General features: G+C 33.0%; 5 protein-coding genes across 10 annotated transcripts in view; 3 read left to right on the top strand and 2 right to left on the bottom strand.

The window, feature by feature from the left end:
- LOC132912466 (26S proteasome non-ATPase regulatory subunit 9) overlaps window positions 1–12487 on the bottom strand; it is a 272372-nt gene extending 259885 nt beyond the window's left edge. The window contains exons 1-4 of one of the 2 annotated variants that reach the window (XM_060969904.1): window positions 12331–12487; window positions 12082–12181; window positions 11819–12003; window positions 11477–11742 (exon numbers count right to left, since the gene is read on the bottom strand). In XM_060969904.1, the coding sequence (XP_060825887.1) occupies window positions 11515–11742; window positions 11819–12003; window positions 12082–12181; window positions 12331–12441 (624 nt within the window). In that variant the 5' untranslated portion in view covers window positions 12442–12487 and the 3' untranslated portion in view covers window positions 11477–11514. Of the gene's footprint in view, window positions 1–11441; window positions 11743–11818; window positions 12004–12081; window positions 12182–12330 lie in introns of those variants that run through there. The other variant, XM_060969903.1, reaches the window with a different exon arrangement.
- Window positions 2194–3356, top strand: LOC132912684 (uncharacterized; the record flags this gene model as incomplete). The annotated part of the gene is made up of 1 exon (XM_060970315.1): window positions 2194–3356. A coding segment is annotated over exon 1 (588 nt), but the record flags the coding sequence as incomplete, so codon positions are not given.
- Window positions 3365–6695, top strand: LOC132912683 (uncharacterized). The gene has a single exon (XM_060970314.1). It carries the CDS (start codon window positions 3417–3419, stop codon window positions 6693–6695), a length of 3279 nt encoding a protein of 1092 aa, XP_060826297.1. The 5' UTR covers window positions 3365–3416.
- A 120-nt stretch (window positions 12488–12607) lies between the features above and the next one.
- On the bottom strand, window positions 12608–17585 carry LOC132912453 (intraflagellar transport protein 70A). 4 transcript variants are annotated; one of them, XM_060969877.1, is made up of 9 exons: window positions 17477–17585; window positions 16388–16453; window positions 15976–16314; window positions 15768–15903; window positions 15513–15677; window positions 15156–15424; window positions 13483–13890; window positions 13008–13392; window positions 12608–12932 (listed from the first exon to the last, which is right to left on the bottom strand). In XM_060969877.1, exons 1-9 carry the CDS (start codon window positions 17516–17518, stop codon window positions 12790–12792), a joined length of 1953 nt encoding a protein of 650 aa, XP_060825860.1. In that variant the 5' UTR covers window positions 17519–17585; the 3' UTR covers window positions 12608–12789. The 4 variants fall into 4 exon arrangements, with proteins under 4 accessions (XP_060825860.1, XP_060825859.1, XP_060825861.1 ...); XM_060969876.1 differs by lacking the exon at window positions 17477–17585 and adding an exon at window positions 16652–16980; XM_060969878.1 differs by lacking the exon at window positions 16388–16453 and having other exon boundaries at window positions 17477–17570.
- On the top strand, window positions 13007–15167 carry LOC132912464 (zinc finger CCHC domain-containing protein 17-like). 2 transcript variants are annotated; one of them, XM_060969901.1, is made up of 3 exons: window positions 13007–13146; window positions 14135–14253; window positions 14354–15167. In XM_060969901.1, exons 2-3 carry the CDS (start codon window positions 14137–14139, stop codon window positions 15023–15025), a joined length of 789 nt encoding a protein of 262 aa, XP_060825884.1. In that variant the 5' UTR covers window positions 13007–13146; window positions 14135–14136; the 3' UTR covers window positions 15026–15167. The 2 variants fall into 2 exon arrangements, with proteins under 2 accessions (XP_060825884.1, XP_060825883.1); XM_060969900.1 differs by lacking the exon at window positions 13007–13146 and having other exon boundaries at window positions 13886–14253.
- Window positions 17586–17603: the final 18 nt, after the last annotated feature.

Below are 17603 nucleotides of genomic sequence, written 5' to 3'. Positions count from 1 at the left end.
ATTTCCCTCACCCTCCGAGTGGAGGCTTTCTTTGACGAATCCGATGATCTCGTGCCCTTAGGCACACCCCATCATAGTTTTCCTCTGCAGCGTCGTCGCGACGGAAAGTCATTCTTTTCTGGCAATCCGATTAGCTAAGAGTCAATCAAGCGTTCCTAGTATCACGAGTAGTAAGTTGAGTCCGACTTAGACTTTGAAGCAAAGTATATTCGTTATCCCGTTGACCGTGGATTCGCTATATCGAACCTAGGGCCATTGTCATTAGCGTCCAGTTACCGCGTCCGATCGTCAATCTTGTATCAGCCATACTTGTGTAATAAATATCTGTGCGACAACCATGAACAACACTGGTGAAGATTCGTTATACGCCCCTAACGCCAACCCGACATATACATATATATAATATAATATTAAAAGCTAAACATATGTGTAATGTTACGATAGAAAATTTTTCATCACTATAATATTAAATATTTATATTAGTATTACATATTATCATATAATAATATTACTATTACTATACAGTATTATATAACATTATAAGTTAATGGTAATATATATTAAAACGTCATCACTGAAACTCCTCACATTCTAGCAGCGAAGTGACATCCGGTTGCACGCGACTGTTGCACGTTTGTATGACACATATGCATATATATATTCTATATACTTTGCAGCCGCACACGATTAATTTGTCGCGATAAATCATGCCTTAACTTCGCAGTAGCGAGCGACTCATAATCGCAGCAACATGAATGAAAATCGTGCCATGTACGATAACGCAGTCCCGCGACTAGTAGCAAAAGGAAAAAGAGGTCTTTTCTTTGGAAAAAGGGACCAAAAACTCTAAGAGTTGTATGGGATTGAGCTGGAAGTTAGATATATATAAATCAAGTCTTTCTCTCTGAATAAATAACTATGATGATGATGATGATGATGATGATAAAACAGCATCATGAAGAAGAAGTAAGAAGAAATATATGTATAAGATGCAATGATTTTCAAAAAATGTCAGTTTATAGATTTTGATATAATATATAATTACAAATTAAATTTTTTACAATAAATAAATAAATAAAACCATTAGTGCTCTGTATACTTCATTTCTAAAATTTAATAATCGATGTACATGCATAGTACACTGCATATATAAGTATATATCATGCGATGTACAAAATATTCAACAAAAAAGAAAACATTTATGGTTTTTTTTAATGTACCCCATCAAATTGGTTGTAATATTCTATTAATTTTTTATGATTCGCTGCTTTGCATAACGGCATAGACAGATATTACAGAAATACCAACCTTCGGACACACCTTGCATAATGCATGTAATGCAAGGTGTTCACTACATGACGATGTAGTTACTATGTTGATACAGAAAATTATATAGATGTTAGAAAATGCAATGAAACCATGTTCATAATTACATTTAACCTACTTGTGTATATAAAATGTCGAAATTAATACAAAATATTATAAAGAATATAAATATTCGAAATATATTTATTCTTTTAAATCCCTGCTGCCTTTTAGGTATATGTATCAAGAAGGTATTTATATTTAGGTATTTGTATTAACAATAATACTAAGGCATAGTTATATTTATTATCGACAAATTACATAGTCTATTTCTCATCGTTCTAATCGTTTTATAAGTTCAAGTTCGCCTTTAAAAAAGAAATATACGATTAGTATAATTCTACAAGAAATAGCTCTGTAATCGATATTAAAAAAAAGAGTATGTCAGTCAAAATATTAATTTCCACTAAACAAAAAACGATATGTGACGGCAACTATTTCTATGACACGATTAAAAATATCAAATGAATTTTTAACGACGTAACCACAAATTTTTAGACAAAAATCCCGTAAAAATGTGAAATGCTGTAAAAAAATAAAAATTTTATGTACGTATACAAATGCAGAAAATCTGACAACTGTGTTTAATGCCTCCTTAAACAATTTGTATTCAATATATGGTAAGTCATTTATTTATTTATTTACGAAACTTACGCTGTAACATACATGCATGTATATTATACATTATTTAGGTCTACAAGTTTAAATATGTACTTGAATTATGAAAATAAGTGAGTCAATAATAAAAATTACACTTATCAAATATAAAAGTAGGAAAGTATCAAATACAGATTCGATATACAAATTAACTTATAGTTATATGTATATGGCGAGACCCTGATTATTTAAACTGATTATGGTACACGCTATTCGGATAATCGAATAACTTTGTTCTCATATGGGAAAATATAATTTATTTTCATCTATTGTATAAATATTGCTATTAAACAAGAATAAAAGCTATTGCAGAAAGCAAAAGAGACAAGAAGTAAGGACAGAGGTAGATGTTGATAATAATTATAGTTTATAAAATTTGTAAACCAAATCCTATTCAATCCTAATTCAAAGCCGCTGGGCTGAAATAAAACTATCTATCGATACAAAATCAAAATCTTTTGAGTAGGAACGTAGCAGTTTCTATTCTTGTTTTTCAATCTATCTTACAAAGGATCATTTGCAAATTTTTCATTAATCAATATTCCGGTAATTCTTCTACTTGACTATGTAAACAAAATCTACATAGAGGTATTTTTACATCACTTTCAGCACTGTCAATTCAACCGAGCAAAACTCGGCCAGCGAATATAACTCTGACGTAACTGGATCGCGATCAACACACCGACTCGAACATTGAAGCGAATATTTCGGTTTCATTTACATGGTAGGCAGACGAGTATCTAACAATGATGGACGCATATCTTGACAATTGTCCATCGATCGAGGTAAATAACGATAACGCGTTCAAAGAGAAGACGAGAATAGCACAAGTCGCAGCTACCACATTATGTAAAATGAATAGCATAATGAAGCAGATGAGAAACTGGCGGGACGACCGTATGAAATTACGATCCAACATTTGGCGGTTAAAGCTAGCTTTACGAGTCGCTGCAAGAGACACGGATGACACTTTGCACGCTGTCCGATTGATCGAACATCAAAGAGCAGAAATCAAACGGCTAGAGACGGTGAATAAAGATTTGAAGAAAGAAATCGCTGATATTAAATCTGCTCTGTTAAATGGAGGCTACGTTACGCGAGAAACCGTTTGGAAATCCGATGACAAGCTCGTGGAAGTTAAACAGGAATACTTAGTCGAGAGAGAACGTTTAAACAACGAGATTCAATATCTGAGAAGTCGGTTGAACGAGGTGGAAGAGGGTCACGAACACAGTTCGGAAGTGGAACACTTAAAATGCAAGCTGAAGCACTTCATGATGGTCGACTACACTATGGAAATTATATTCACCGATATAGTTAACAAAGTCGCTGAGACAATAGCGAATCTATCCGAGGAACTAGTGAATGTAAACGATCGCTTGCACAAGTCGCAAATGAAAAACGATAATTTGTACGTCGAGATCGATAAACTGAAAGCCGTGATAAGATACAGAAATGGTAATCTTACGGATTATCGGAGGAGAATTGTTGAGCTGGATAATCTAACGAAACGTTTGAAGACAGAATTAAATAGATTCAAAGTTAATGACGGCAATAATTCTTGGAACATTGACTCGAATAGTCAGAGTAATCTTAATAATATCGAACGACTGGCAAAAGATTTAAGAAATAAACTAAAAAACGACCATGAGGCACTGCTTGCTAGTGGAGATCCGGATTGCTTAAAATATATACAAAAAATCATCAAATTGAGCATTAATTTAAAGCAACTGCACATCGGATTTGCAAAATTTAGCGACCAACTTAATCCATTATCTCCAGGCAAAGTAATGAAATCTAACGAGTATTTGAAACAACTTGCAACATTGAATTCGACTTTAAAGGAAATCGATGTCGAAATTGATAAATTAAAGAATAATCATATAAAGAATCATTATAGAATTAGTAGCAGCGATGGCCTAGAATACTTAATTAAGATAGAAGAACTCGAGACGATCATCAAGAAGACACGGTCGAACATGAATGGATTGAATCGTCGTGCGGCAGGAAATTCAAATGAATCGAAAGACCTTGAAGAATTGGAAAATTTCGTCGGTAGAGTGTGTCACGAGATTAAACAGTTAGAAGTGATCGTCGTATCCAGCGATCGTCTAAGTACATTCAAGAGAATCGATCAGTTGGAGGGCTTGATCATTCGATTAAAGTCGGAACTGAATGAGAAAGACGCACATATAAACGTTCTTGACCAGGAATTGTTCGGTACTAAAAATTTGTTGGAACAAGAAAGAAAAAAATTGGAGCATACACAGAAAAAGATCGTCATGCTAATGGAAGAGAACAAATTTTCGAAGTTGAGAATGAAAATGATGGAGGAGAAAGCATTGGAATTCCAGCGTGATCAGGAGGATTCGAAAAAGGAGCTGGAACAACTACAAAAGGTGGAACGCGAAACGAGCCTAACGAGAAAAAAATTACAAAATCTTCAGAGCGATAAGGGAAGATTGTTAAAGGAAATGGGAAAAATTCATGACGCCGTACAAAAGAAAAGCGAGGAAGCAAGGAGTGTTCTTATCGAAAGAAACACGATGGAGAAAGCATTAAACGCCAAGATCGCGGACTTGACACGAAACCTTCAGATTACTTTGAAGGAAAATAAAAAATTAAAAGAAAATGAAAATGCAAAGCGTTCGGAAGAAGCGATGGAGAGAATGAACGCTGAATTACAACAACTGAAGGTGGACTTAGCAATTTCGAATGAGAATTTTGATAATGCGAATCGCGAAATTGCCGATCTGAAAATTAAATTGCACCATTTTTCCGATGCTAAAACAAGACTAGAAACGAACATTTTTCATTTAGAGTCGAAAAAAGAGGTGCTCGTGTATCAACTCGGCGCAGAAAAAGCTACCGCCGATGAACGATTGAAAGAGTTCACCAACTTAAAATCAGATTACAACGAATTAGACATCAAAAGGGCGAATCTCGAGAAAGAAAAGGAACAATTAAACGCGAATTTGACGAATACAAAGATCGAAAAGGAGCTACTAGAAAAATCCGTAAATCACGTTCGCACCAAATGTACCATGCTTGAAGACAAGATTGATAAGTATAAATATGAACGCGACAGTCTACTCGAAGAAATCAGAAACTTTAGAACGAGCAACGAACATTTAAGTAACAAATTGGAAGTTACGCAAACAGAATCGAACAGGACCGGGGACAAAATAAAACGACTAGAATTTGAAAACTTGAAACTGCGCGATGATTTAAACGAACTGACTTTAAAGAAAATTAGCTTCGAAGACCGCGTGCAAACCCTTCTGTTAGAAAAGAATCAACTCACAATACGTATTAACGAACTAGACAAGAACAATGTCACACTAAACAATCTATTGAACCCAGTTAAAACGGTGAATGAACAACATTCTATTGTCGAATTAAACAAATTAAAAGCGGATTATAGTAAAATGAGATCGGAAAACATGACTCTACAAATTACTCTCGATGAGGTAAGACAAAACAACGAAACGTTGAAGAAAGCAACCGAGGAACTGAACTTGAGACTGAATGAAATTCACAGCGAATGCAAGATATTGGAGAACCAATTACAAATTTTAGAGATGATGAACGCCACATTGAAAAAAGAAAAACAATTGTTGGAACAGGAATATACGACCAGTTTACGATCCAAAATCTCCAATATAGAAAAAGAGGAAACAGTGACGTATAGCGAGTCGATTTTTAGCCAACAAAATGAACAAATCGTGAAGAGTGCAACGAGAAAAGCTGTCAATAGCAAATCTGGTAAACGCTTGAATGACAAAATAAAATTAATAGAAGCAAAAGAAGAGCTAAAGAAAATGATTGTAGAAAACGAATCGTTACGATTCGAAGTATTAAACTTGAGGAGTCAGAACTTTGAAGTTAAAATGCAATTGGCTTGCACGAAGGATGAGCTTCGAAAGCAGAAGGCTGAATTAGTAGAGAACGAAACGAATGGAATCGTGTTTAAACCTATCTCGAACAAGCTAGAAATCGTGAATCTTTATTATAAAGAAATCAATAGTTACTTGAGTCATGATATGAATAATGTAAGTGCAGTAAAACGTATCGGTCAGTCAAGCATATGCCCTTACGACAGGTTAACAACGGAACAAGCCGGAACGCAAATCGAGAAATTAATGGGAATTGCGAACAAACTAAAAGTGCAGAACATTGCCCTAAAAATGGAGATAAATTCTCTAAGATGCAGCTTGGTTGTTAATTTCACGAAAGACGAAAAAGGGAAGGAAGAGCTGCGAATCGCGACTGAAGAAATTCAAGCATTGAAAACGGAATTGACGACACTGAGGAACGAAAAAGAGTCTTTACGGGTTCGACTGGATACAGCGAATTCGAAATTGGATCGGTTAGAATCTGAGAAAGCTGCTTTGAAAAATGAGCTATGTGCCTTAAGGAAAATCAATTCCGGTCTCAAACACAAAACAAGCGAATTACACTGCGCTTATCAAAAGTTGAAGGAGAAGAGTGTAGAATTTGAGAGCTGTATCATGAAAGCAATTAATAAAATAAAGAGATATACGATGAATGCGGATAATCTGGATAATCCAAGTGATTTGAAGGATCTTTTAAAAAAGTACATCTCGAGCGAAGAAATTTTATATTCAATCGAACAAAGAATAAACATAGAAGATACATACAAAAATGTTTAGATGATGTAATTCGATAAAATTATTTCGTTAGTTATAATAAAAGAAATTGATAGAATATGTACGTAACTATGTATAAAGAAGATAAATTGTAATATAGAGCCTATTTTTATTTTTAGACAGTTTTTCTATAACAAGTGAGCTAATTAGGTTAAATATGTATTTTAATATAATATTTGTAAGAGAAATTTGGTTCAATCCTGGAAGCAGAGCATTTTATTTACTGCCACGCTAGGGCTAGGTTAAGGTTAGTTTAGCATGGTTGGGGAAGCTGTCGAGATGGTATCGCAGATGAAGTACCTGGGTCTCATCATCGACAGCCAGTGGACGTTTAGGCGGCACTTTGACTCTCTAGTCCCGAAGGTGTCGGCGGCGGCCAACGCTTTGTACGATTTGCTGCCCAACATCGGCGGGGCGGGAGTCGCGGTGCGTCGACTATACGAATGTGTCGTTCGATCCCAAGCGTTGTACGCGACTCCAGTATGAGCGGACGATCTGATGGCAACACGTTGACTGCCACGACACCCGTATTTGGGTGTCAGCAAAGTTTCTGGTCGGGCCGCGTAACCCATATTCGGGTGTCGCTTGTTTGACTATTTGCGAAGGATCGTCGTAGGTATTTGAAAAGATATTCCATAATAATAAAACTGTTGAATTGTTATAAAAGTAATACGAAAATGGTTTATTAAAAAAATTATTTAGAATGTAAAACTTTAAAGCATTCTATACATAGCTGAGGTTGGTCAGGACAATTTGAACAATAAGTTGTTTTCTTCAAATTCTTTTGTGTCTTTGCTCGATCCATTTGAAGTCTTTCATTTGCATGAGGTGATGAATCGTGATAGTGAGAGGAAGAAACACTTGAGTATATTTAACAAAGAAATTTATTACGATATAATCAAGGTGTACACTTAGCGTAGGACTCGCGATTATTAAATTAGCGGTTCGCGGTTATTACTGGTAGCGGTTCGCGATTCGCGATTACAAGTTCGACTTCTAGTCGATGCGTTTTGATGCGCGCTATAAGTTCGGATGATGATTGCCTAAGATGCCAAGGAACTCTGAAAAATTATTATGAGCTGCCAATGATTGCTTCGGACCGATATATAACGACTGACTTTCCGTCACGATGATGCCGCAAAGGGAAACTATATTGAGGTGTGTCTTAGGATGCGAGATCATCGGATTCGTTAAGGAAAGCCTTGGTTCGGAAAGTGAGGGAAATGGACGCCGTTGTTAATTGGCTAAATAAATCCTAAGATTTATTGCAGGTTCTTAGGCTAGCTGAAAATATTCTGTGAGGATGTATCGACATCTGACAATCATCTTATCCGAAGAATAATCTTTGTGTAGCGAGCCACGGGACAGAAACCGTTGGAAAGTTTACTGTCCAGTGCCGCTACATGCATAACATATTTTATTTGTATGCGCGTCTAATGCTTGTTTCGGAATCATTTTTCCGAACGGTGATATTATGCTGACTCCGTCGAAGACAAGGATTTTTTATATTTTCAGACAACTCTAATAATTTTGCAACTAATAATTGTCTAAATATTCTAATATTTACATCCTTCCTTGTTGCAATTTTGTAAACAGTCAAAGCGTTTACAATAGAAATTCCCAGAAGGAGTTGAACGCCAAGTTTTCTGTACCATTTGATTCCTTTCCTAATTGTGATGGCATAAGAAACCATTTGGTCGGAATAATCTATACTACACTTTCCTTCATTATATTCAACAACAGTTACTGATTTTAATATTGCAAACAAACGAAACGAGAGATCATTCTTGAGACCACCACTTGAGCGACTCGCATTACTAAAATATCGATGGGAGCACCTAGCAGAGAACGCTTGGTACTGCTACATGCGTGGCCTGACGGAGATTTCTTTGAAAACACGCGTGGCAGTCAACGTGTTACGGCAGCTGCACAGAGTGCAGCAAGACCGCCATCAGAATCGTCAGGGGATACCGAACGGCGACTGTTCTGGCCGCGTCTCCTCCCTGGGAACTCCAGGCGTTGACACTTAGACGAAAATATAGCCGTCTGAAAGCGCCGGACCCGGGGGCTGACGCGGCCGAACAGGCGAACATTGAAGTGTGGAGGCGGTCCTCCCTAGCTGGGAAGCAATCTGTCACCACTGTGGAGAGGACAAGGACAAGGCGCAGCACACGTTGGAATTTTGTCCGGCGTGGGAGCTACCCCGCTACATCCTGTGTCTCGTAATAGGCGAGAGATTCGCCCCAATCGGCGATCGTGCAGGCGAAAGTAAGCGGGCAACAGGAGTACGAGGCTGTCCGCTCCTATTGCGAGCAAGTTATGCTGGTAAAGCAGCGGGCAGAAAGGAAGAGAGAGAGAAAGAAAAGCTCTCACTCTTGTAGAGTAATGCATCTATGTACAGTAATTCGGACGACGATTAGCAGGCGCTAGGCTCAATGGCCTTCCCTAACGCCACAGTTAATCAGTTAGGTAGTTTACAGGATTGGCTCAGCGAGAAGTTGCGGGGAGTGCACCAGCAGTAATTCGCAAGAGGTCTCGGGGCACTCCTGTCAAACGCGTAGGTAGGCCATCGTGGAGTTTTAGTGTCTTCCCCAGAATGCAGCGGAGTGTCTATAAGGATTTCTCCACGTATAAAAAAAAAAGAAGGTTAGGGTTAGTTTAGGGTATTTGTTACCACTACAAGCGGCCTACACCGGGCACGTCATCGAAAGCGTTATCAATACTTGCTAATTACAAACAGATTATTGTATACGCTTCTTTTGTACCTCTCATCTAACATATTCGTTTATTGCTCATTCCTTTTTCATATTATTTTAATTTAATATCCGTTTATCCTTTTTCCATATTTAAAGAGTACAAATAAAACGAAAAAAGGAAATTTACCATTGCATTTAGAAATTGATTTTACACCGATAAATCTGACATTACATAATATGTATATAGTATCAGAGAGGATTTCCTCTCTGATAATACTTATATAGATGGAGATGGAAAGAAGTCCTCTGAAAGGAATGCGAATCTGATTGGTCGTTTTTGACAAACTCAATACAATCAGTTATCAAAAGTTATTAGTTATCAAAAAATCAAAAAGTTAATCATGCGTATTGGCCAAAAGTATCGCATATACAAACAAAAGGCAGTAACGCGTAACGATGAATGATATAGGACCTACTTAAGTACATACTTACCTCCCTTACTGCTGTGCCGCCACGGTGGACTTCGCATTTTCGTGCTGTACAATCTATGTATACATGTATTATATAAGTATGTACTTACATACTTACATACAACAAGGCACTTTGTGTCTCACGTTCTGAAATACCGACCTCGATTCCTTTCTTAACCCCTCTGCGATTTGCTACGGTGAATATAGGAATTATCTAATACTATATTAAATGGACAACATTGCATGTGACATAAAAATGGTAAGGGGGTCAGGTAACTCTTAAAACAGGTCGTGTCACGTCTATTTTGCACCTCGTCTGCGATATAATGCTGAAAAGAGTGTAATTTCAAAAACATTTATGAAAAGTTAGTAAAGCATAAAATAGTCTAAAATTTCATACAGTGATTCGTAAATAGCTATACATATTTTAACTACATCTTGATATAAAATTCAAAAGTGAAGTATGGAACATTAAACCAAATAAAAATTCAACACTATCTTGAAGTCAGAGATTGGAAATAAAAATATTTCGACTTTACCTATAAATTACTTCATGTTTAATCAAATATTCTAATATTAACACTAATATTATTTTCTGCAAGCAAAATTATTTTCTATTATTAACAATATAAGGTATATAAATACTAATATCTAAAATCGCTTTGATTCGTTAATACATATATCTTCCCAAATCATAAAATTCAGTTGAAATCTAAACAATATCTTATTATTTGTTTTAAAGACTTGTATTTTTGTATCTGTTTCTCTGTAATATTGAAATATATATCTTATAAGCATCATATGAATCATCATATCATAATCATATGAATAGCTTTCATATTATTGCTCATAAGATATGTATTTCAATATTGTAGTAGATTTTAAGAAGTAAATCATTACTTCTTATGTAGGTATTAATCAAATACCTACATAATTATAAAACTGTGGTCTATTTACTAGTAATTGTTCTTTGTTTATAGTTTTTGTTTCATTTAAAAAATAAGATAAATTATCTTTTGTTTTTATGTTTGTACCACTATATGTTGAACATCATCAAAGAGCATTACTGTCTGTTCTTGTTCACGTGGAGTTATAGTTACTACATTGGTAGAAATATCTACACTTTTGTCTCCCCTCTACACTTCAAGCAATGTTTTAGAATTATAGAACGGGTATAAAGTATAAACAAGCAAGCATAGACATTGATCAGAATACTCAGAAGTATTAGTTTGACTTAGCACTTGATATCAACAGAGAATTAAGCTGAATGTTACCTATACAGAAGAAATGTTAATAAATAAGTTAATGTACAGTAATAATACAAATTATAACTTACAATCAATGAGAAATGCATCATGCTACTGCTTTTCAGTATTTACTGATGCTTCTTCGAATCTACTTGACTTTATAGCAACTCACTTTAAATACTAAAGTGAAAATTCATATTGATAGATTATATGTACTGAATTTCAAGGTCTCTAACATCTTAGGATTATACTTCTAACATTTATTTAATGCCAACTCCTAGGTCATTGCATAGAAAAAATATACCAATATGAATGCAATAATTATAAACACAATAATTTATAAATATTCTTTTATTGACTAATATAAGCACAAAGCAAACATATAAATAAAAATTTCTTTCACAAAGCTTTATCTTTCAACTGACTCTATAGGTATTACATTACAACCCAAAAGACCGTTACCAATCCAAGGACGTGGAATTAAAGTCAGGGCTACAATATTAGATCCACGTTTGATTTTTATATTTACTGTCTTATATCTGCTATTTTGTACCAAAGTTCCAATATCTTTTAATGATTTAAAATTCCGACAATCGATGGAACCAAATTCTAAGATGAGATCATCAACTTGGATTCCCTATATAATTTAACATTTGTAAATCACAGTTCTATGAGTTTAGAAACATTATGGAAATCTAAAATAAATTTTTTACCGCTATTTCTGCTGGAGAACCTGGGGATACTAAATTCACTTTCAAGAAAGGATCCAATTGTGCATTATCTTGAACAATAGTTGTAGCTGCAAGAGAATTTTCTGCTTGATCTCCTGCTAGGGCATGCAGTTCATGCAAACCTTCTTCTATTTTCTTCATCAATGTTTTATGATCATTTCTGAGACCTAATCACTTAATAATGTACTAATAAGTGCAAGTTAATAGAATCTCATGCGAGAAAATTGCGTAATAATTAGACGCACATATTATCTTATGTCTCACATGTCTCACTTGGTAAACATCAATGTCATTTCGTGGATATCCCTCGCAGTCCACCAGAGGATCATCCATGCCAACGTGATTCTACAATTCATACATATGTATAAACATTCGGTCATTTCCTCGAAAATTTGACAGATCATTCTGTTATAAACTATATTATGTTTATTTTCAATAACGTCATTAAACAGATATTTTGTGCAAAACTAAAATATATCAATATATGTACATACAATATCTAAGATTTCTTTTAAAGCCTTCAAATCCGATTCAATTTTATCTTTGTCTTTCATAAGCTGAAGAACGTAATCCTTAGCTTCCTGTAACTCCATGTCGACCACCATTTTCACTAGACTGACGTACGCAGTAAATCATCAAGTATGTAACTTAAAAATGAAAACACGAAAAATCATTTTTAAATTCTCAATGTATTTTCAATATTTCACTTTCATAAATTAAAAGCGAATATATAACAGTTAAAATTTTTTTCTAAATAATATGTAGTACACATTTATATGTCGTAATTTGTAATTAATATATTTCTATATACATTTCGATATAATACTTCAATAATATTTTATAAGTTTTGTACATATTATACAATTAGACATCTGCAATATATATATATATATATATATATATATATATATATATATATATATATATAAATATATATATATATATTTATATATTTAAGACATCTGCAATTTTAAAAATAGGGCTTTCAAATATCGCGCTTCATAAACAACCGTTTGCTTTCCATTTGGAATAATAGAAAACATATCTTGCATATCAAAAGGCTCTTCTACTACTGTTACCACATCCCTTCCGTAAACTAGAAAAACAAGTAATAATATTTTAACAATTGTACGAAAATATTGTTAAATATATAAAAATGGAAAATACATACCTTCACAGTGTTCTAAAAATTGTATACACTCCTGGAGTGTAGTGTCTTTTAAAACTACTAATTGTTTAGCCAACTGTTCTAAGAGGGACAGAAAACACCTCTTCGCGTAAAACCAAGTATCTGTTCCTAACTTTTTATTGTAAGGTTCCAAACTTTTCATTACCCTAGATATACCAAATTCGTAATTTCCTTTTGAACAATATAAAGTTCCGATTACCAAATTCACAATACATAAATGAAATAATTTTTTATCTTGATCCTCTCGTGAAACAACTTGCTCCTCTTTTTCTATCTTTTTCATTAATCCTTCAGCTTCCGCATTTTGGGATGTCATGATATAACTTACACATAAATTAGCGAGTACTATAGCGCTCACATCTAAAATCTAAAAGTTTTATAATATTTAATAATTTCCATATTAACATACATATATGTATAGATCGCACTATAAAAAGCTAAGTTTGAAACAACTAACATTATCATATCTTTTTCTAACAATTGGCTCATAAAATCCCGTTGCTTCTTTAAACTTATTTTCTTGCATAAAAAGGGTGTGAGCTACATTTAATTTCCATATATCATGTTCATTGCAAAATTCGACGCTTTTCCTAAAAATTTTTTCGACTTGCATATAATTTCCAAGTTCCCAGTAAATTTTAGCCTGTGCCATTAAAACTGGAACATATCTTTCCAAAGCTTCCTCGTAATCATTAACAGCTTTTTTAACAGCGCTATCGTCATGATTTAATCGTGCTTCCTGAACTCTTTTTGTTGCTTTCCGCAATATTTCCATATGTTTGTTACCGAGATCGTCAAATTTGCGATATGCTTCTTCTGGTGAAGTTTGTTGTGTGATTAATGCATCCAGAAAATCATATAAATACTGAGAAATAAACATTATGATAATTATAATAAAAATTTTCATATTATTTTTAATTTTCATAAATTTGTATTGAATACAAGAATATACTAATAACATTTTCATTTATCATTTTCTGCATTCTCAAATTCATTTTCTTGCTACAGTCCTGTATTTAGCATTATGAATATGAGTAAACCTAACCTTTACATCAAGTTTGACTGATATTTATTTGTTGTTGTTGCTTCTTGCCTAAATACGTTTACAGAAATGACTACATGTAAATTAAATCAAATATTTATTGGAGAAGTTGCATCTGTACAAAATTATGGAGCTTTTATCAGAATTCCAGGCTGTTCCTTCCAGGGACTGATACACAAATCACAGGTATTAGAAAAATATATTCGCAATCAATTAACTTATTTATATTCTACAATACAATTAGTTTGTATTTTTGTAATTTTATATGTTTTCATAATTTCATTAGGTAAGCTCTGCTCATATCGATAATGTTGGAGAAGTTTTGCAAAAAGGAGAACGTATATGGTGTAAAGTTATTTATATTGGAGATGATGGCAAAATAGGACTATCTATGAAGTATGTAAATCAAGGAAATGGTACAGATTTAGATCCAAATGGAATACAGCTACAAAGAGATGTTCAAAAGAAAAAGCCTATAGAAAAACATGATCGTAGAATTATACACTTAGAAGCAATTCTTAACACTACATGTATGAAATGTGGAACTGCTGGTCATTTATCTAAAGACTGCTTTATGAGTCCTGATGGAAAAAGGTATGAATTGATCCCAGAAATTGAAGAAAAACAAGACGTTACACAAATACAAAGTAATATAAGTAAAAAAGACATAAGTCATAAACAGAAGAAATTAAAAAAAAAAAAGAAAGCAAAAAAAATCAAACAGGATGCACTTGATAGTGATTCTGATGGAAAAGATACAGTTAAAAAGAAAAAGAAGAAATATTCTAAAGATCAAAAGAAGAAAAGGAAGAAACATGAGAGTTCTTGTAGTGATAAAAATTCTAACGATAGTTTTTCTAGTCATGATGTGAAAAATCATAAACGAAAGCATTCAGAAAGTTCAGGAAAACATACTAAAAAGTGTAAACATTCAAAAATTAAATATGCTAATGAATGAAAGCATAAAAACTAGAATGTAAATTTAATTTCCATGCTGGTTTTGTATATTTTTAAATTATTAAAATATTTCTCTTGAAACATCTATTTTATAGTGTATCTAACAATATAATAATAAAAATCATACTTACTGATGTTAAATATTTATAGGTCAAGTGTACATTTTCAGCAAGAACATCTGCTGCTAGATCATAATATTGGTATTTGCAATATAACAATAATAAGTTTGCAAAAGTTTCAGGTGGAAATGGATTTTGTTGTAGTAAAAACTGAAGTTTCTCAAATCCTTCACTTGGCTTTGTATCCATATTTATTAAAGCCTGATTATGCAAAGTGACAGCATCAAGTTCTTCCTCAGATCTAGGAGGCATATCTGTTAATGCTTCTTTTGCTGATTCATCTAAAAGCAGTAAATAAAGAGCATGAAATATTAAATACACTATGGAAACTTAAATTTAAAAAATTAAATTAAGCTATGAAATGATTACAATTTTGTAATTGATATTCTATGGCTGCTTTCAAGTTAAATGCTTCTGTTAAAGCTGTTTCACGAAGTGTTAATGTATTTCCAACACTGCGTACTTCTATACCTTCCGTTGTCATACCCACTCCTAATTCTGGATGTTCCCTTATTCCTTGTTCTATAATATCAGCTATCACATGCATAATATGTGTTAACATAAAATATTATATTTTAAATATTTGCTTATGAATCTAATGATTTATAATAATATAAATGTTACCGATATGTTTTAATGATGCAGCATATTCTTTTAATTTAAAATAACAAAGTGCCACATTGTACGATAAATGAGGCTTGAAACCTACAATTTGCAATGCATTTACAAATCTTTTTAGAGCTTGTTCATACTGTTCCTCCTAAACAGGAAAGTAGTATACATTAATATGTAAACAGAAATTTTATTTCCTTTCCTTTGGTACTTTTTGTACCTTATAAAGAAGACATCCTAAATTAATTTCTGTATCAACATCATCCATTGGACATTGATCTACAAGATTTTTCGCAGCAACAACATCTTCTTGCCCATATTTTATTGCTGCCTGTAGTTTCTTTACTTTAAATTCCAAATTGCTGTGATTAATGATATCGGAACATATTGTCCAAGCCTCTTGATACATACATGCTTGGTGTAAAGATTGAGCATGATACAACTTATATATACTTTCATTAGGACATAATTGAACTAATTTTTCATAACATTGTGCAGAAGCTATGAAATCTTGTGTATAAAAATAACAGTGAGCAAGGAGAGACAAACAAGGCCTAGACTGTAAAATAAGTTATTAGCGCAGAACACTGATATTGATAAAGAAATTGATATTTCAACATAGTCATACATACAATAGGATAAAAATCTAGAAGAATAATCAAAACTTTTATTGTTTCTGAATATCGTTGCTCTTTAATCTGAAAAATTAATTTCTGTACTGTACTTCTTCGATATTTAAAAAAAATCGCTTTTAAAATTTATCTTTAACTTAAATAGATATATGCTATTTAAATATTAATTATATACTTCTAATTAACGGAACAAGTTTTTGTTCTCTAAACTTTAAACACTGACTAAAGAAGTAATAGAATTTCTGACATGTGAGTGAATTGTACCATTGAATAAATAGCTTTTGTGTATTCTCCATCTTTAATATGCACATTTGGTATAAAAGTAGTCATCTTTTTAGGATAATTTTTCTATTCACAAAACATTGGATTGTCTCTAAACAATAAAGTTTTAATGACCTCACTATGTTATACGTAACGTGTGTATAGTATATAATGTTATGATAGAAGAGGAATATCGTAACTATGGAAACAACTGCTTTTTTTTAAAAGAAATAAAATCTCATGCATTTAATACTATGTATTTTAAAAATCAAAATATAAGGAACACTACTCAGTCACGACATGATTTTTTTATAATAAATAAGTATTTACAGAGATTTGTTATTTGTAAAACATTTTCTTACATTTTGTATATATGTATTATATATTGAGTTTATATAATATTACAATAATCCCACTATGTACATTTATGTATCAAATTTTTATGTATTCATTTCTTCCTAATTCGAGCTTAGCTAAAATTACATGAACAACAACGTATTTATTACTCATTTACATTTAATATAAATCCCTTTTTGTATTGAATAACAAATTTTTGTTCGTTAAAATATTTACATATGTATTACTCATAACATAATATAAGAACGGCTTCAAACTAGATGCATAATTAAAGTCAGAGATCGTTTCCGTATATTGCAAAATGTAATGAATTTATATTCTGGATCGCAAAAACATGAGCATAAAGTAACGCCCTCTTAAGGACAATGAACAGTCAAAATAGTAAATATATACTCGTATATCTAACTTTTAAATGAATTTTCAAAGAAGAAACTCAAGGCAGAGTATAAGTATGTATATAGGACCACATACACACGTAGTAAGAACGCAAGAACTAAAGAACATTGAAAGCATCCGTGTTTCGATCGTCGTTTCACCAATAGCTCTTTTGCGGATCCGATAACATACATATATGTAGTATGTAAACCAACGACGATTC

This window comes from Bombus pascuorum, chromosome 12 (genome assembly GCF_905332965.1).
Source record: "Bombus pascuorum chromosome 12, iyBomPasc1.1, whole genome shotgun sequence".
In the NCBI taxonomy this organism is placed as follows: domain Eukaryota; kingdom Metazoa; phylum Arthropoda; class Insecta; order Hymenoptera; family Apidae; genus Bombus; species Bombus pascuorum.
This window is presented reverse-complemented; position numbering and strand designations above follow the sequence as displayed.